This window comes from Leuresthes tenuis, unplaced genomic scaffold (assembly GCF_036924035.1).
Source record: "Leuresthes tenuis unplaced genomic scaffold, fLeuTen1.0.hap1 SCAF_6, whole genome shotgun sequence".
In the NCBI taxonomy this organism is placed as follows: domain Eukaryota; kingdom Metazoa; phylum Chordata; class Actinopteri; order Atheriniformes; family Atherinopsidae; genus Leuresthes; species Leuresthes tenuis.
The window spans coordinates 11,834,443-11,855,380 of record NW_027325360.1 but is presented as its reverse complement, the minus strand read 5'-3'; the positions used below and the strand labels follow the sequence as shown (position 1 = coordinate 11,855,380).

Sequence of the window (20,938 nt, the reverse complement as noted above, 5' to 3'; positions counted from 1 at the left end):
TGATGGTTAGAGAAAGTTTTGACAAAATCAGGTCACAGAGAGTCTGCCCACTTAAACTTACTGCAGCTCACAAACGACTGTGGTTTTTTGGTGGTCCAGACCCCTTTTTGGTTTATCTTTAGATTAGTCTGTGATTGTGGGGAAATGATAATACACTTAAAAAGTAAACCATGATTCATCCAACCATTGTCATACATTCAAATAATCTGCTGTTGTTGATAGAATAAGAATAAATGTGAAATGCTCAAAATAGTGCTGGCCATTGTACCTCTTTTATAGTGTCATTCTTCTTTAGGTTATGTGCATCTGTATGGGATGTAGCCTGTTGTATTTGAATTAAACCTGAATTCTGCAGCGTTATCATGAGGCTGCATTCCTGCATCTCTGTGGCTCTCTCTCTCTCTCTCTCTCTCTCTCTCTCTCTCTCTCTCTCTCTCTCTCTCTCTCTCTCTCTCTCTCTCTTCTGTCTCTCTCTGGGCTTTAAATTGCTTTCTGGAGGCAGGGGATTTTAGCCAGAGAGATAAGGGAAATGGGTTGAAACAGTCTCTCTGGCTGTCTATCTCTGACTTTGAGAGGCAGGGGGAGTCTACCGATGCATCAGAGAGGTAAGAGTAAGTTGTTCTGGTTAATCCCTCTGGGTCAGTGAGACTGGAAACACCGGCAACATCTTTCCAAACCATGTCATACTGCCACCAACCTACAGTACATCCACACTGGAATCATATGTCTGTTTTGAGCTGTTGTACAGTATATAGATGCAGCAGTATGTTTTCTTCTCTGTAAACAGCTTTATCTTCTGATGGTTTTCTCCTGTTGCCAGTCAATGTAGTCCTGAAGGGTAAATCCCAACTCTAAGACTTGACACTCTTATATAAGCCTTCAGTGCTTTGCTGTCTGCCCACAAGAGCAGGTCACATAGATTATGGATGCCAGCAAAGAACGAGCAAAGCCGCACATGGCAATGACATACAGTGCATGATACACTAAACCACTATTTCAATATGTCAGATTTTTTCTTTCTATTTAAAAAATTTTGAGGCAGCATGATGCTTTTTCTTTTCTTTTTTTTTTATGTCAAGACGCGAGGATTCCCTCTCCACAAATCTACCGGTTTAGTTTTTATGCAGCTTTATCAGCTCCTTTTCCAAGGTTCATTCATATCACTCTCCTCCTCCTCCTCCTCCTCTTGAGCTTTGATTTTACACAGCTTGCCTCACAGACGACACACATGTATTTCTGACTCTGCTCCGTGTGTTGAAGTCATCCCCGCATGGATTAGCATATTAATGGGATGTCCTCCTTGTCCCTGTTTTCTGTCACTCACATTTCACAGTAGCAAAGGAGAAGACAAGGCAATGCATATGGGCAGGAAGATGGAGGGGTGAGTGCTGTCTCACTCCCAACATATCACATACTAATGCTTTGTCAGGGCTCTCTTGCATCACACAGTAACACATTGGATACCCTTCAGCATGCTGTGCAGGGTTAATGAAGGAAAATACTTTTTTTTTTAAAAACCTATGATTCATTTCAGACCTGGAACAGGTAATAAAGACCTCCCATAGTCTGAAAGAGAGTAAAGAACAAACAAAAACCTGAGTTAATAAAGAATAAGGGCGATGCAAGAGACTTAAATCTCAGTCCCCACGACTTTTTCTTATTTAACTTTAACGTTTAGTTTAATTTCCTTGTTTTAAAATAAAGGCAAATGAAGCACTCTGCTATGTCCAGTTTTAAAGAAATCTTTTGCTTCAACCTACATCCATAATAAATGTGCCATTCCTTTTTTATGATTATTCCAGCACAAAAATGAATACTTTATTATAACAGATTGTGATTTTTGCTCTAGTTTTCTATTCGTCTGCCTTCATGTCACAAGCTGTCAAGTTAGTTTCTCTTTGCAGTTATAAAAAGTCACAAAATAAATAGGAGGCTGGATGCTCAGTCGTGATATACTGCATCAGAGTTTCATCCAGGAGACAGAGATTGTGTCCTGTGTGGTTCCATTATGTTTGGCGTACGTAAGACTTAAACAGTATTAGTTTAAAAGTTAAAAGAAAGCATATTCTTTCACTGCTTGTATTGTGTATTACAAAGTTCTTTATTTGGCCTATAGGAGTGCACTCAAAGAAACACAGCCACCCCACAGTTTTACAGCCTTTATTATAATAAGATTCACTTTGCATTGTGGATCAACAAATCTATTAAACATTTTTTTTGTGACCTTCGTTTGGTGTTGTTTGTTCGGTGACATGATAAAGTTTGCCACCCTGGATAATGTAATGAAACTATCAAGGTAATCGTAAACACCAGTGTCACATCACCTCATACATGTCTTTATTTGGTTAGTAACAATCAGGCTGCTTTGTTGAAAGAGGTTCCTTTTTCCTGTGCTTGAGAGCATGTATTCAACCTGTGAGGCAAAAGAAACCAGCTTTGCTTGGAAATGTTCTGCTCTCAGTTGTACTGAGGAGCAGGCATTTTACATCTGCTACCAGCCTCAGAGGATGTAAGAGCCCAGTGGATAAATTATATTTGAGGGCAATGTTCCAACAAAAGTTAGCAAAAGACTGTGAATGTGCAGCAGCCACTTTTAATTGGATGGATTTACCAACTTGGTCCAGCCCAAGGCTGGGCTGAAGAAATAGTGCCGCAAAGAGGGATCAGTCAGATCAACTCTTACTGCCCAAACTTTAGATGAGGGAAATGTAAAAACTTCAGAAATAGTTTCTCTGGGTTTATTTATTCCCTTTTTTTTCCGTTTACCAGTAGCTAATGCTAACAGCTTAGGTACCGAGGATGACGAACACCAACCTTCTGGTGTTACTTTTTGAAAGATTAACATTATTGTTGCACCATTACTTTGTCAAGTAAATGCGTCCTAGTTCATTGGTGACGTTCTATAATTCAGACAACCTGCAGCTGTGTGAATAAGGTGTGTTTCTGAAACAACATCAGTCCTCTCCTCACTCGTTTGCTACATTGAACACCATGTGCCACCCTTTGTATGTTAACATTGCACCTCAGCATGTCCCTCATAAAGATATAGGTCTCCAAGTAAATTATTTAATGATTATGGAAAATGTTGAAATGTAGTAATTAACGGTATACAAACATTACCACAAGTTATGCTGTGTAGGTCTCTGGCTTGTTCCGTTACTATTGATAAGAAAGCATTGTTTACTAGCATTAATTGCTAACTTACTGCTACACTACTAAACTAGTTCCCTCTCGGATCAATAGTGTAAATATCTATAATCTATATGGAGAGCTAGTGTGTTTATGGCATGACTGGAATAGCTTTATTGAGTTTGCATATTCTGCATTAGATTGCACTGTGGATGCCCAGGATTGATGACAGGTAAGGTACATAAGCACACTGATGTCAACTTGTGTCATACATAAACTAACCCTTCACTGACGTCCTGTTAAAACCTTGATGGTTGAGCTCCTTCATGTTCAGGGTCTGACTCTGGTTCAAACTGATACAGCTGCTTGCTCAGCAGTGGTCATGGTAAGGAGAAGTGACTTTTTCAAGAGCAACCCCAGGAAGGGAGGATATGAGAAGGGGTGAGCAGTTGCTCACTTGGCCAAACTCTGGAGAGGTGCTTCAGGAGGTTTGAGAGAAGTGCTGCTGTGCTTCCAACCAAGTGAAATTTGGTCTGTCTCACAAGTTTCAGTAAGACCTCAGGAAATTGTGCAACATGTTAAATAGGGGCATAATTTGTTTCCTTTAAACAAGAACAAATTTGATTATTCATTGGTAAGATATAACTCATCAACAACTCGCATTTTTTGGGTATATTTTCTTTGGTGTTTTTTTCCCATCTCCCCAGATTTCACAGTGCTTTGCACCTTATTATCAACAATCTTCAAAGCAAGAAAACAGCCAGCTTTTTGTCTTTGTGATTATACAAGTTCAGCTTTGAGTGTCAGGGTTTCAAATAGTCTCACCAAAGCCAAAGATGTTAACAGCACAAATGAACTGCTCATTGAAATATCAGACAGCAAAATTCTTCTGATAAACTGAGACACGTTTCATCCTTCCTTGTAAATAGATACATAAAGCTGTTTGGCAAAACAAACAGTGTTATACTGTCGCATCAGCTGGGATATTTAGCTGTTTTTCATCATTGTTTATGAACATTTTGAATAATTCTGTATAAAAAAATTTGTGATGGAAAGTGAAATTAATCTTTTGTAAGACAGACTGTACTTATCTTACATTCTAACTGCTGCTGGACAAATGATTTTGTCCTCCTATTTGAGCAAGAGACAAACAGTCACCTCTATGACTTCCTTCAGTCTCAGAGTTTTGTTCATGACGGTAACTCTGAGCATCCTTGTTGGAATACCGTCCTCTCTCCTCTTTTCCAGCTCCTTGCTTCCCATTACAATCAGATCTTTGTACCCATTCGTCTGGGGTTGCCTTAGTTTGCTACTTAGCAACTGTTTCCACGGCTACAAAGTTGGTGCCTGTGTCACCCCCACATCGCCTCCACAGTAAGTCGCTGGTGTCCCTCTGTTGCTTTGTGTCCTCTTCCTGAAGCCTGGCGATAAAGAAAGTGTGTTAAAGGGGTTGTTGTTAATCACTGTCATTTAGTTATCTAAGATCCAGATATTAGGAAACAAAACAGGTTGGGCTTTGTTCTCCGGCTACACTAATCCTCTGTGTGGAAATATGTTTGTTATCACTAAGCTTTTGTGGTTTCATGTGACCGAGGAGGACGCAGCTCCTTACTCATTAGAGCCCAAGCTCTTGTTTGTGTTGTTCTAGCCATCTCGAGTGTCAGTGTGCTCTGAGACCACGCAGCTCACCACTAATGTCACTGAGACAGATTACACTTCATTGTCCTCACTTTCAGAGTAAACCATTCATGCTTCTGAATGTAACTCACATAGACTCTCAGGATCACAGCGGATTAAACTTTTGATGTCTGATTTTGAAGAACAAGTCAACAGAGACTAAAAAAACATTTAGTAAAGGCTGCTGGGTATATATCAGATATGATTCCAAGCTTTGGAGCTACAGATAAATCTATTTATATCGCTTCTAAAAATAGACATTCTTCTCCATAGAAACATGAAATCCAGAGGGACGAATTAGTCTCAAGCTGCTGCTGTTATGTGTATGTGTGTGTCAATCTCTGTCATTCTTCGGTTTCTTCCATAGGTGAAGGCAAATTACTGACTGTGTCATTCCAGCTGTTAAGCTCTGTCTTGGGGAATCTCCGCCTGCAGCTGAAAGAAATTTGCATTACTTTGATGATCAACCCACATTCACCATCCCTTTCTGCCTTCATGGTGACAGACTTTAAGCTGCCGTGCATGGTGTAGATTCATGAAGATTCTTGTTTTGTGGGAACCTGTTGGATTTTATTTGGCTAATCCGCCGTAGGAAACAATTGTCTAGTTTATGTGGAAAGGAAAAAATGGCACAATGATATGAATTCATTTCTATTTTTAGTTCATTGAAAAAATGCCTGACATTTCCTTTGGGAAGAGTTGTGTTCTTTAGGTGATTGTTTTGCTCAGTACACCAGTGCTGTGGTGCAGCCTTGGGCTGGTAAAACTGCATAACACAGCATCTCTACTGCTTCTCTTGGTCATGTTGATTCCAGGTGTTTTACTTGTCTGGCTGATGTTCATTTTAAGGACATTCATGTGATCACTCGAAACTCAGAATCAGTTGAAACAGACTAGCTTAATTCTCTAAAGGCTGTTCTCACACCTCTTACACCTGTAAAATACTTACTCCAAAACTGCAAAACATGATAAATAATGATATTTATGATAAGCAGAATAAACTGCCAAGGAAGCACATGTACATATTTTATTACGCTGTGAATATTTTATGTATGTGTGGGTACTCCGGCTTCCCCCCACCGCCCAAAAAAATGCATGTTAGATTAATTGGTGACTCTAAATTTGACCCTAGGAGTGAGTGAGATGTGCCATATTGTGCCATATGTCATTCCTTGAACTGCATTTTTCTCAGATTGAAATATCATATAGCATATAACTTTCCACTATGTGTTGCCAGAAAACCATGAGTGCACACATTCATGTATGACATTTCCTGTCAAACTGAATGGATGACAAAAAAGAAAAGAAAAAGCTTTACCTCTAAAACCCTTTAGCTTTACAACAGTTGCGCTGCGTGATGCTATGAGGCAACCAACACCCTCTGTGAGCTGGTCCCTGCAGACCTCAATTTTAGATCAAACTGGCAGCAGAGATAAATGGATATGACCTTTACAATGAGTCAAAAGTCATCTATGAAATAAAAGGAGAGTGTTTGATGGAGGTGAAGCTGATGGAAACAAGCTGTTTTACTGGCCTGATATTTCCCAAGAGAGTCTGTGAGACAGGGCAATGGAGATGCCCTACAGTTTGAGAAGCTGACTGTGATATAGAAGGTTTTTCTTATGTTCACAAAACAGCTAATAAATACACACTCTTACTTTAGCCTTGTAAAGTGGAATTTATTGACGCAGTGTGTATAAGCTCACAAAAGAATGTGTAAAAGCTACAGATGGTAGCATATTCACAATAATGGCTCAAAAGATGTTAAACTACTACATTTATAAAGTTCCAAAAACATTATATACCTACATTTACCTTTGCAAATTCTAACAGGCTTAGGTTTTGCATTACATGAAACTGTCAGAGATGTCTGGTTGCACAACTATTTCATGTTCAGAATCCTGGTAAGGAGGTGTGTATGTTTTTATGTACATCCCATGCTCTCACTCATCTGTGCTGCATGAAAACATGTGTACCTGATGTAAACTGTACTGCTCAGCGAGGACTGCAGAGCTTCTTGGGGGGGAATCAGCAACATCTTCAGCTCAACTCAACAGCTCAACTCACCCATCGGAAAACCCAACCCCCTCACCAGGATCAGAGGGCTGCTGCCAATCTTCATGAGCTGTATTCATCATGTTTATTCTGTGTGAGCTGGTGGAGTTTAGATGGAGCCGACCTTTGGACTGATTGTTTGTCCTACTGAGCAGTTCCCTCTGATAACTGTTATCCTTTCTCACTGTGAGAAAGACAAATGCTCAATGTGTGTGTGTGTGTTGATAGATAAGTTGAAGGCTTAAAGAATAAAATATTCAACTCAGAAAGTTGAGTATAACAAGAACAGAAAAAGCAGTGAAAAAGATTGAAAAGGTTTTGTGTTATTAACACACGGTTAACCCCTCATTGGCCTCTAAATGGTGCTCATCCAGTGCACTTATTCATTGGACATCAGCTGTGAACAGATAGGGCAGTTGTTTGTTATTTATGAAAAGCAAGCAAGGCAACGATAAAGCAGAAGAGAGTTGGAGATGGAGATTTCGGATTATTTAAAAATAATCCACTTTAAGTCACTTTAGAGATACGAGCTTCAGTTAAAGGAAGTATAACTTTCTCCTGACCTTTCTGGTCCAGACTATTTGCACTGTGTTAGACATCATGAGAACATTTACAGTCAGCAGAGTATTTTTTCTTACCAAACGGCAGGAAAATGCGCAGATGTTTCTGTTCTTGAATGGACAAAAAGAAGCGTTGGTTGTGTTGAATGAGAATGGTCAAATGTGTATTTTCGCAGGGTTTGCTTTCCAGAGACGTTATGGAAGAGAGAAGGAGTTAAACCCAACAAATCACTTTAAAGAAGAACAGTTCAAAATATTTTTCAGCATTAATAACATAAAACCACTTTATTACACACTGCACAGAGATGTGAGTGGAACAAGAGAGGAAAAGTCAAATAAATAATGAGGTGTCCATGAGTGGTCCCTGAACAATTTTTTAATATTTCACATTGAAAGAAAATGTGAGAAAGTCCCTCTATGTCTTATTATTACCATCACTCTGCATTTTGGAGATAAATACATGTTAAGACCTTGACATCATCCCTTTCATCACATCATCTCTTTCAGTGTGAAGTTCATGTAGAACTGGATCATTGTAAGCGATGCATTAAAATGTATTTGACAGTGTAGGGGGTTTAGGTATTTTCTTGTAAAGAAGAAATTCCACAATTCCCCATTAATGTATTTAAGTAGAGTGCTAATCGAGGGGTTCTTTAAATATGAGAGAAATCCTTGAAGACAAAACTTTCTTTAGTGGAAAAGATCATGTGACTCACAGGAAGGCTCCACATCAGTCCAGCCGATGTGTAACGGCTTTTGTCAACTAGCCAAGAATAAACCTTTAAAGTGAGTTGGTGATCAGGGACGCATGCCAACACTAAATCCTGCTGTTAAATTGAACTGTGTAACGGGATTCAGAATTTGGTACAAGAGGATCTCAATTCTATTAACTACAGGCTCAGTTTTAGTCCAGCCTTCAAACTGTTGATGTAGTTTTAGTTCTTCATGTAAAGATATTCTGGTAGAGCTCACATGGGTCATACTTACTCAGATAAAAGGAATCAGAGGGGTTCTCTGTGTTATTTAAAGAGTCAAAGAGAGTCTGAGCTGAAGTTTTTGACTACAATATTTTATTAATACAATGATCAAACCATGCTTTTACAACTTCCACCCAGTGAAAACATCCCAAATATCAGTCAGTGCAGCGCCACAGTTACAAGGCCAAACTGAACAACCATGGGACCAAAAGGATGGGGGACACAAGGGAGAATTTTGAAATTCAATAAGAATATTTGTCCCCATCATTAGATCAGAGAGATATTCTGAAAAGGACATCAAAAACAGACAAATATTTGCAATTCTGCTAAGGAAATCTGAAATTCACAGTACAGATTCAATACCTAACCGTCTTCTGAATTTAATTCAATTATTGTACAACTTTCTTGTACCTGTTGTACAAATTACCAGCTGACTAAATAAAGACTGATTGGACAATCTCAAACATTTCCCAACAAAACAGCAGCTCACTGGATATTTATCTGGTGTTTAATTTGTTAGCCATGAATTCACAAAGGGTGAGAGGAAAAACATGAAACAAGAAAAAGATTGGATTAAGACTGGAGTTGAGTGGAATCATACTTTGTATCAAGGATGCAAAATTCTAACCAAGAACAAAACATAATTATAAGGCTGAGCTTTGAAGACAAAATTCACTCATCTTTGTGAATTCAAGAAGTGGCAGGCAGTCATTTTTGTCCACACAGTTTGTCTGGTGATGATTAGCTGCTTTTCTTTTTACCACTTGTACCAACTGGTCATTATCTGTAAGCATGGGTTAAATTCTTCGAAGAGTAGTGAATACACAGTAGGTTATGTAAAGAATTAAACTCCATGTAAGCTCTGATGCCATCAGGAACCTGTGAAAACGTGGAAATGTGTCTTCAGCTTTGGTGACTAATAGGTGTCAGTTTAATTGGACAGATGGCTTACCCTCATATATCCTACAGGCTGTTTACGTTTCTTGGCTGTTCGTTATGCAATCAACGTGATGTGTGAGGATGCTTGACCTGGCTTGATTGCTATTTGGCAAGATGCTGCAGTCTCTTTCTCGCTGCACCGGGCAGCTTCACAGAAAGCCAAGGTTGATTCAGTTCTTCTCGGAGCGCATATGAATTGACCAGCGGGGCTTTAATTGCATTTCTGTATCAATAATTCTCATGATGATCACTGCTCACCCTCACACATACACACATAAGGAAGTACCTCCCTCTGTTGGCTTGACATGTTTTAATTGGCTACTGTGATGATGGAGGAGGAACGAAATGAATGAAACGTGGAAGAAAAATGCAGATGTTGCAGCTTGAATTCTGCATTTTTGCCCAGTTGTAAATCTAAAACCTATATCATATTAATATATTCCAGAATTATCATCCTGTTAATATCTCTTAATGCATATACAAACACTGGGAGCTGTTTGAAATATGGCATTAATGAACAGATATTGATTAAATTTGACATTGTTTACAAAGGATCAACAAGTCACAGGGCAGCTCTTTAAATTATCAGCAAAGTTGATGAGTTTTCTGCAGTTATGGACATTGACGAATTGTTAATGAAGAGTTCTATAATAATTAACCACTTCTGCAGCTTTAAGTTGTTATTAGATGCATTCTAATCAATAATTCACCCCAATTTCTCATTTACAAGCAGCATATGAACAATCAAATCAAAGTCTGGCACACTGATAGACACCATTATACACATTTTATATGACTGCAGCTGTTGTGTATAATTAGTTATTCCCTTTGTTGTAAAACCCTATGTCTTCCTGATTAGTTTCAAGAGTGTCAGTACAGCTAACGGTGTGAAAAGATATCAGCACAACAGAAATCACATTTCAGAAAAAAAACAATTATGTAACTCCACAACGGAGACATCACATCATAGGCTAGGAACAACAACAACAACAAAAACCCGAATGAGTCCAAATACAAAATGTTGGGTCTGTATTAGCGTTTATACTAAAGTGGATTTACACTTCTGACTGATTTTTTACGGCCGGGAAACTAAAAAGCTGAAAAATTATTTAAAACCGCTCAGCTGTGAAAAGCCTTAATGAAGTCATTAGAGAGAGCTTATTAAACTAAGTGGCGCTGCTGAGAGTGTGAAAATGACTATCAGAATAGCTAACATTTCCTAAGAGGAGAAGTCAGAAACACAGAAATAAAAATGACAATCTAATAAGTTAGAATTATTCGCAGCCAGCAGATTGCGTTGAGCTGATGTGTAAAACCAGCTGCGAGGCTTTTTGATAACTCACATCAACATCTGTCAGGGTGTTCCAGACCAATACATTAGCCAAATTAAATCCACCGTCAGCCTCGTGTCATTAGGCTGTAAGATATGGATGTCTACTTGTTTCCTCGGTCGCCGCACACCCCTCCCTCCACCCCACCCCTCCGTGTCACCGTGTGTGTGGATGTGTGTGCGCACACATTCCTTCGCATCCAGAGAAGCTTCAGTCGGAGGTTGAGGGTCCGCGCAGTGAAGACACACTCTGCAGAGCTCAGCCAGCATTATCACCGTTACAACACAGGGAGTCATGCAGGTAAGACACGAACATTTATTTATCAGACAAGTGAAATGATGACTATTGCCGGTGGAAAAAGCGAACAGGCGTTAAGTGAAGAAGCTTGGATCTGCTCGTCGGGCGACTTGTTGGCTGACTTGCTATTTTTATTTTTATTTAGCTTATTTTTACATTTCTATGTGCGCCCTATCGACTTATTTGCTTCCACTTTTGCCCAAAGCTGAGTTTCGGACCCAAGTTACGTAATTGCAGCTCTGCTGGAAGCTGCCTATATGGATGAGACGCGTCGCTTTTAGCGCGCAGCAGGAATCCTGCCGACAGCGAGTGTCACTGGGTATCACGTCCTCCACCGTGACTTTTCCTCCCTATTGTTGTATCAGTTTTCAGCGCAGGGTTTTTAGGCAATCGTTGGGATTTTTTTCTCTCTTTTTTTGTCCGTGTGTGCGTGATTCAGTGATTGACTCTTGACTTCTGTTTTGGTAATACCCCGGATTCTCACAGTTTGTCTCAAATTCTCATCCCAAACAATAGCAGTGAGATTATGTTTGAGATTGCGCCTCTATGTGTTTTCCTTAGAAACACTTCAAAAGATTAGTCATCAATTGCATGCACCATCTGAGTCTGCATGTGATAGACTGGAAAGGGAAAACCCTGCAAACATAAAGTGACTCCCAGCACCTTAAAAGACTCACTCATTCATGCTCTCAGATGGATTCCCCTCTGTGTGAATTTGTCTCATGGTGGGCTGAAATAAAGGGCGGCCTGACGCAAACTAAGTCCTTTAAGGAAGCAGGGCAATCCCTTTTTGTAACAAATGCATCAGAAGCCCCTGAAAGCTTAAACTTTTTTCCAAATCCACAGTTGAATTAACTGGTTGTGATCTGGATGTACACAAACATCCTGGGGTTGGTTTTCCCGAAGGAAAAGGAACCCAGGGGACACACATGTAAAAAGCTTCCCAATTTCACCAGAGACTGACACCCATACTGAAAAAGACAGCCAGTTTGAGGTTGTTGCACAGTTCCAACTTGAGTCATAAAGATGTTTGACATAATTTTGTGTCTTTGTGGGCCTTCTGCATCTCTTTATAACTGTTTTATGGCCCTTTTTTGATCCTTTAACTTCTCTCTTTTATTGTTGTTTTTGTTGTTCATGCCCCCTGTGCACAGTTGCCCTGTTCAGTTCAAGTAACTATCTCATATTAGAATGAACATGTACAGTTCTTACTAGTTTGTTGCTGTAAGAGGAGTGAGGCAGAATCTCCTTTAAATTGATTAGGCTCAACATAAATAATTTTTGGGTCAGTCAGTCAGTCACTAAACTGGTTGATCAATCAGGCAAACATATTCAAATAGCTGGCTGAGGTCTGTGGGCTTTTGGAGTGTCCATGGATGCATTTTTGTTTTTATATTAGCTTCTCATGTGGTTCCATCTAGCTCTAATGATATACGTGCATGATGGCAATGATGTTTTGAGTTGGAATTGTTGTTTCATGTTATTTTTATCATGTAATTACTCAGTGCAGACGGTTTCAGAGAATGGTTAAAAAATATATGCACATAATTCTCCTAAAACCACTTAACTCATTGCATGATGCAAACAAGTGAATGAAAATGCAAATAATCAAATTTGCTGACAGAGATTAAAGCGACAAATCCCAACAGCTAAATCACAATGACTCATTTACTATCAATGAGCTAATCTGATAGATTTGAGCTTTAGTTTTGATTTGTCTTAGCAGTCGAATTCAACATTAGTAGAAACATTAAATCCAAGTCAGATTAAACTATTTCCGTTTGAAATCATTCATAGCATCACTTTGGTATCGTGCTGACTGCTGCAGCACCTCTCCTTCAACATATAGATTTATTTCTTTCCCCCCCTTTCTCTGATTATCAACATGCAGGTGTTTGAATTCAGTCTGGCATCTTGTTACCTGATGTTTCAGTGGATGACTCACTTTTTATATTTTGTTCTAGAATGACTGTATGATCAATAGGGTTTTTAGTTGTTTTCCCTCTCTGAGTCATGTTCGGCAGGATCGGAGTGACTGCCTGAAAAAGTGAAGCTGAATCTGCTCTGATGTGTTCTCTTATAGCTCATAACATCATTACAGAGCAGATTACTCAGTTCTTTCCATAAATTCTTTGTGTTGAACAACTAAATCAAATGTCAACCACCTCTCTGTTCAGTGTTTTTATTGTTGTCAATAGATTTTACAGAAAGAACAAAAAGCAGAAAGATGATCCAACCAACATCTGTTGTTCTACAACTGTTGGAAACACAATGAACCACAATGTGTGAATGACTCTTCATCATGATGAACATGCTCGCTGTAGTTGTTGTTATAGTCACCCCTCAGTCAAACAGGCTGGGGAACTTGACAAATATTGAGTGATGGACTAAAAGTTGATTTGCACGTGTGTATTAAATTGCATTTAATACACATGCAGACACCTGAGCTACATGAACCTCCTCATACTGTAAATGTTACCACACATGATGATAGCAGCAGCTTTGGCAGGGAACTGGCTGTTTTCTTCTGCAGTTTTTAATGGCAGAGAAGTATTAAACCAGCGTTAAGGAAGTGTAATTAATACTGTTACACTCATTTACTGTATGGCAACATACAAAGTTGAGATCCAACTGATATGATATGCTTACACTTCACTGTTCTTTGAATAGATGCATAAAGGCCCATTCGACTCCTACTGAGTATATATACATGCAATAGTAATGTAAATCCCAGATAAAAGTTCAAATTAGTAGGATTTCAGTTGGATTGGCGTGTTTCCATGCAATTTACATTAAATTTGCTAAAACTGTTTACCTGGACAAAAAAAAAGGTGCACGCAGGCTAATGATGTTTTTACTTAAAATAGTGTGTTTTTTTAATCCAATCAAATCCTCTCCCACTGCGAATAGTAACGTTTCCGCTCAGAGCTCTGGGGTCGAGAGCGCATTCAGAATAAGGCTTTGTTGGACCACAGTTTCTAATGAGCACAACTTTCTGAGATGATTAAGCTAATTTATTATGTGGACCACAAACGTTAATCCCATACAAAAGGACTCAGAGCGAGCTGCCAGCTGTCCTACAGAAAAGTAAAATTGGTCAATCTTTTCGCAGGCTATTGATGTTAGCTTAAGAGCATCAATATGAAACGTTGCAGTTGGTAAACACGTGTTTTTATAAAGAACAAATAAGCTGTGCCTAATCTTGCATCCCTGAGTACAGCAATCCAAGCAAAAATTTGCATGTGGCCAAATCCAATTAAAGCATCTCTCCAGAAATTGGCTTTTTTTTCCCTTGCTCTTTGGCCTCCCCTACAGTTGTGGCATGTAACACCATTGTCATGAAATGAAGCCTTCGTCTGAACCTTGTATAAGCACAGCTGTACACGAGAATTTGTTGTCATGCTTTAGAGGCTGACAAAAAAACCTCCAGAAGCTACCTGAAATGTCAAAAGGCAATGTAGTGTAATGTTTCAGGACTTAACAAGAATAAGACAGCATATTTTAGTGTATTATGATTGATGTGATTAACAGACATGCTCACAAAAAGACCAAACAAATAGATAAGTTATTACCATAGTTAACTTTGTCTGATTTACATTTTTAAAGGATCTGAATATGGTGTATGTGTGATGTGCAACAGAATGCACAGGATAACAGAGAACAGTTGGAAAGGCTGCAAATTACCAAGATTTTAGTCTGAAAATTAAAAAAAAATCATTAAAAAGTATACATACAGTTGCTGGTGTGTGAGGTGGTTCTGTAAAGCCAAAGAATGTTTTTGTGGGCAGGAAACCAAAGTGTGTGGTCGTGGCTGTGGTTTCTCAGCTTCTAGGCAGTCCAGGGCAGTTTCAGGCCCAGTAATGTGCGTAACATAGGTTGACGAACCTTCATATATTTTACATTAATAACTTCTTTAGTGATGCTTCAATACCCACGACTACTGCAGAAGTATTTGATGTGATGCAAGACCTTATGCTGATTAAAAAGTCTCTCATTGCACTCAAAAGTCATAATTTAATAGGTGTGAGCATGTTTTTTGACAAGTGTAAAAAAGGCTTTAGTCTGGTTCTAACGCTGTCTGTCAGAAACATTTCTCCAGTCTTTGTCTAGTCCCATGTTTTAGTTGAGCCAGCCATCCACCCAGAGATCCTACCTATCACACATACATTACCTGGCTGAATTATCTGCTCTGAAAAAACCACAGTCATAATTCTTGCAGTAGCTTTGTTGCATAACTGATACTGGCTTTCAAATGGGATTTTTTTCATTCATTCAGTTATTGAGCTGGTGTTAGATTGAAATGTTGCCTTATTGTGCAATTACATAATTGTACTTTAATCAGTACTTCCGGATATCTAACATAAATCTCACTCATGACTGTGCTGAAGTTAAAGATTACATGACATTTCCTTTAAGATACATGTCACAGGTTTCCACAGGGCAGCATGTCAACCAGGACAGTTGCACACAGTCAACCTCCATGGATCAGTGACGCCACGCCAGACAGGCTGTCAGCAGCACACACACACACATACACAAAAACACACACACACATACACCATGCATTGTTCTCCACCTGATATTGTGTCTGGACCCACCTGTTAACTAGGTAGAGGGATTGGTAGATGAAGACTCACTAAATAATTGAACAGTTTTGGTAACTGTATCCTCTTAAATGGGAACAGGGATGGACACTGAACACTTCTGATCTAACTTCCAAACTGAGCACAGAAAAAGATGTTTGCGTCACAGTTCTGCAGAAAAAAATGAGTTTTCATTATATCTATGATGATTTAATTTTCTCAAGATATGGGTGTGAAACAGAGGGCTCTCATCATTGCAAAACATATTTTTTTCAATTCTTTCTAATGGCTCATTTACGCTTGCCATCCTCAGCCTTGTGACAGCAGCATGTGCCAAAACTGAAGTCAGGATACCAGGTGCATCAGGTGCATCACTGTCGTTTTAGCCTGTCATGCACATCTCTGATGCAGATTGTACGAGTGCTGTATTTGATCAACTGGAAAAGCTGTCGGGAAGAGTGTGCGAGCAGGTCTGTCACCATAAGACTCATCAAAATGTCACGGTTCGGTTGTGGAGGTGAGGAAGATGGATCCAAATGCAGACACGGTGCAGGAGCCAGGAGGTAACAAAAAACTAAACTCAGTTTGTTTGGAGAGAAACAAAAGAAATCACCATAAACTTAATTTGTACAAACAAAAACACCTTATAAATAACAAACCAGACTATAACAACAAGCAGGAGCTGGAACAAGAACTGCCGAGGGAAACTATGGATGAAACGACGACGAGGATCTGACAAAGAGTGCCGAAAAATACTGTGGGGAGAGTGATTAGTGAATGACAGCAGCTGAGGATAACTGAACACAGGTGAACAGAGTGGAGCTGATGACCAGGCAGGAGGGAACTGAGGAAAAAGGTCAGGGAAATGGCAAAAAACTGAAACCAAAAAGTTATTATTATAATTTCATATGCAACACTGCATTCAGTCCAGTATGCCTCAAGTAGCAGTATAAACATTTATAACACTGTGTGGATGTGATAATTCGTTCAAGCAATAACCAACGTGCTGTGCATAATCTGGGCAGAATCCACGCCAGTTGGGTTTTTGAAAACTGCCCCAATCATCCATGAAACCCAAAAGATAGTTGGCAGCAACACAATTATTGCTGGTTATTTTAACAATGAATAGTTATTTACGTGATTGAAATTACGGACAGTGGAGACACTGATTTAAGAAAAAGTGTTATTTGTTCAAGTTGAAAACATAGTGTGACGTGAGCACGAAGACACACACAGCTACATTTATATATTTACATTAAATATAAGAGGAAAACTTGCTAGAAAGATCTGATGTGTGTATCTACATGTGTTAGAGAGAGGAGGAGAATGAGTTGTTAATCGAAACATAGCTCCTCTATTGCTCAGAGCCTCCCTCGAGTATTAATTCTGTGTCCACATGAAGGCTCACACATCAATATAATACACACTCTCTTTTTCTCTCTCTGTCACACGCGCACACAAATACACACATGGCAAGCAGTCCATATGGATGTGTTATCCTCCCACAGACACACTGATTTGCACTGACAGCCATACTGAGAGGCTCAAGCTCTCAGGACACAAATAGTATCAGCTTTCGACCATCAGCTTGCTCACATGTTTTTACCGTCATGCAGCTGACTACACATGTAGAGCCCCACTGAGCCATGTCACAGGAACATACAATTATGCTGATATTTTGTATCATTTTACAGTAAAGTTGACATTTCTGATTGTGATTTTATTCAGCTGACTGAAACCAAACAGTGGCTCATTTCCAACACTTTAGCAGTCTCGCTCTCTAACTACCATCCAGCATCTGTGAGTCTGTTTTTCTGGTGTCAAGTGACAGATTTGTTGTTGTTTTCCATAAAAAAAAAACTTGATTTGCTTCGGATGCAGTTTGTTTTTGCAGTTTTACGTCGCACTTGTTGAGTTTGATTTTTTTCTTTCAATCTAAGCAAAGTATATTACTGCACTTCACAAAAATAGGGTCTCCTCATATAGCTGTTTTTAAATCACAAAGAGAGAAAATAAAACAAACATTTTAATGACTACAATCAAGTAATTTCCCAACAGAATGTTACATTGGACCATTTTTTTTTAGCTCTACTGGCATGACAACATTGTTGGTGCCAAACACATTCCACATGACATTTATGATGGTGAACCGTATAACTGATTGGTTTTGGTTTCATTTGATCACAATAAGGTAATAACCAGGCTTTGCCACCAACTGATTCTCATAACAGAATGTGCTAGATACACAATTAACTTTGTCACGATCTGTGGGTTTTATTGAGTTTTGGTTTTAATATGCTTTGGTTTCTTGGATTCATGCCATGTTCTGTTAATATCTTCTAAATAGATAAGACTTGGTTGTATTTAAATGTTTTTGCTCTTCCCTTTCTCCTGTCTGTGTTCAAGCTTTTGCCACGTTCTGAGTTTTGGTTAAGTTTATGTCCTGTTTTATTCGTCTGTGCTTCTGTTTTCTTTCATTGCACCAAGTTTTGCTTCCTGCTTTCGAGTCACACCTGGTTTCTGTTTTGCTCCACCGGCTCTGCAGTAGTTTTTACATCTCTCATGGTATATCCCTTCTTGGTTTTCATTGGTCTTTGCTTGATCTCTCCTCGTCAGCTGGTCTTGTGTTTCACCTTAGCTCTGTTTTTTCTTTGTCTTGAGTACAGTTTCTTGGGTTTCCTATTATGGCAGTGGTTTTGGTTTGTTTAAAATAAAGTATTTTAGCTTGGACACCTGTGTGCCTCCTACCTGTTTAGTCCTGTATTCTCCTCCTGGGTCTTCTTCCTCACACCATGGGCTGTGACAGAACTACTGTTAAACTAGGAGTTTTTGTCTGCATTAAGAGTCCAGCAGTGTTCCTCGACTGTGGTCCTCTGGGATCACTGCCTTGCATGTTTAAATGCTTCTCTGCTTCAATACACTGGGCTCAAATTCATGGGTCATTGACAGGCTTGTGCAGAACTTGAGGACAAGCTGTTGAGGAGACAGCGGCCGCTGAGGACCAGAGTAGAAGAACACTGATAAGGACTGGTGGTACAGTAAGTCTCAGCACTTTCATACAGGAAACAGAGGTTTGTGTCCCTCCTGGTACGATTATTTTTTTAGATGAAGGACCAGATCTGCTGACTCATGTGAAAAGCAAAATCTAACACTTTTTTTTCTTTTGGAGCAGCAAAATAATAGTGGAATCTGCAGTAAATTGCTTACTGTAAGCTACTTTGTATGATAAATTTCAATATTTTCCTCCCAAAATGATGTGCTCTCAAAGAGGTCATTTGAAAAACACATTTGCAACAGTGCCAGCTGCGAAAGTGAGTGTTTGCACTGTTCAGGCACCAACCTATGACTGGGCTTCAGGTTTGTTTAATGCTGAAACGGACAGGAAACAGATGAGTAAGAACTTTGAAATCACAAAGTGATCTGGCAAATACAACTAGAAAGCCAGGTGTGACAGATGTGCGGCAATTAGTAACTAAAACCAGGTGTGCAACAAGAGCGTCAAGCAAAATTGAACAAGCACCTACAAAATAAAACAGGAAGTTGAGTTGATGGGACCACAGAACATGGAAATCTAATGACGCCATGAGTAATTCTGCTCCTAATTCTTTTCCAGTTGCTGTGTACGTTGTTATTTTTTCGTAAAATGTTCATACATTCTGTTGTTTTCCATCACTGCTTACTTTTTTCAGTTGACTTTATATAGGTAATTTTTCCACATTACAAAACACTGTTTCGAGTTCTTGCTAGAATAGTGGACACACTGTCTCTGTCTATATCGTACTGGGTCAGTCTCCAGTTATGCTTGTTGAAGTGTCTTTGGGCAAGACCTTGAGCCCCATATTGCTCCTATATGTACATCAGTCGAACTGTATATAGAGTGCATATATATATAAAAATATATGTATCAATGTATAAATACATATATATGTGTGTTTGTATGTAAGAAGTACTGTGTGAGTGTTTGTCTGAATGGGTGAGTTAAGTGCTTTTTATCTATATACAATGACCAGTAGATTAGTTACCCTGCTTACTAGTTTACTTCTTGTGTTGCACATGGTTTCTGTTGCTGATTAGATTTATTGTTTTTTTTTTGTTGCCAGATCATTGCGTGTTGTTTTTGTCTCTGAGATTCCCTCCAGGTTTGGTCTTGTATCTCATTTTGATTTACATTCTTCACCTGTCTTTTGGATTACTGCTTGGTCCTGTTTTGGTGTCCCTGCTCTGCAGCGCCTTCGGTTGTTATCTATTAGAATAGAGTTAGTTACCATATCAGCCTTGCTCCTGCCTGCTGTCTGTAGTTTGGTCCACTTCTTCCATGAATCCTGACAAAAGAAATGATAATCCCACTGCAAGGAGTTGGAAGAATCACAGTTCAGCTTTTGTCCCCTGCTATGGGTCGGCTCTTTGGATCCATTTTTCATCATGCAACTGGGACGATTACTCTCATTAGACCAAAACACTCACATGCTCAACGTCCACATAGAGTGTGTGTACAAATCCGCTATTACCAAACTCTGATGGAATAAACAAATAAAAGAATAAACAAATAAAAGACAGTTTTCACTGTCTGACTCGTTAGTAAGTTTATGGAATATCTTTTTAAAGATGCACACCACTTTTTTATTTTTGCGCTGCCAATTATTTGATAACTCCAGGTGTTGTTCGCTTAGGAACAAGTCTTTGCCACGTTACTTGTCAGCACAATATGCAAACAAAATAAGAAAACTCCCCGCAAACACAGGGATTTGTGATCTCTTCACTCTGCTGGAAATCCTGTTGTTTATTTATCTGTTTGGTATTTAGTGATCTTCTTCTTTTGCGCTGTCAGTCCTTGTCTCTGTGCTTCTCTTTCTGTATCTCATCTCATTTTCCTCTTTTGCACAAGCACACAAAGGGTTGCAGAGGCTAAATCTACCTCCTTTCTGAGTAGATCCCAGTTTGCAGCTATGCCTCACCTAAAGAGAAGCTGGTTGACAGGGGACATAATGGTGAGAGAGTTGGGTGAGGTGCTTCAGCTTGAGGAGACGAGATGGAGAAGGAGTGATTGACGGTGAAATAAAGTGAATGCTGAGGTGATAAGATGGTGCAGTGAAGGACAGACTTAGACAGACATCCAGGGTGAAGAGACACCATAAATACTAATGTGAGCGGCTAATGACATGGCTGTTGTTTTCCATGCATATGTTACATATGTTTTATGCATATGTGTGTGTATCTGTGTATGCAGTCTCAGTTTCAAATAAAAATAAATCAGGTTATGTCTTTGAAATGTAGCCCTGTGGATCATTTAGATCTTATCAGAGTCTTATGAAAGAGTCAAGAACAATAGCAACTAGTAAAATAATACAGAAAGAAATATTAAGCTTGTGTTGTTAATCTGATATGATTGA

General features: G+C 39.2%; 1 protein-coding gene across 1 annotated transcript in view; it reads left to right on the top strand.

The window, feature by feature from the left end:
* Positions 1-10,874: 10,874 nt before the first annotated feature.
* Positions 10,875-20,938, top strand: part of kcnip3b (Kv channel interacting protein 3b, calsenilin) — a 50,399-nt gene continuing 40,335 nt past the window's right edge. Inside the window, exon 1 of the mRNA XM_072387614.1 lies at positions 10,875-10,968. Coding sequence (XP_072243715.1) covers positions 10,963-10,968 — 6 coding nt within the window. The 5' untranslated portion in view covers positions 10,875-10,962. The remainder of the gene's footprint in view (positions 10,969-20,938) is intronic.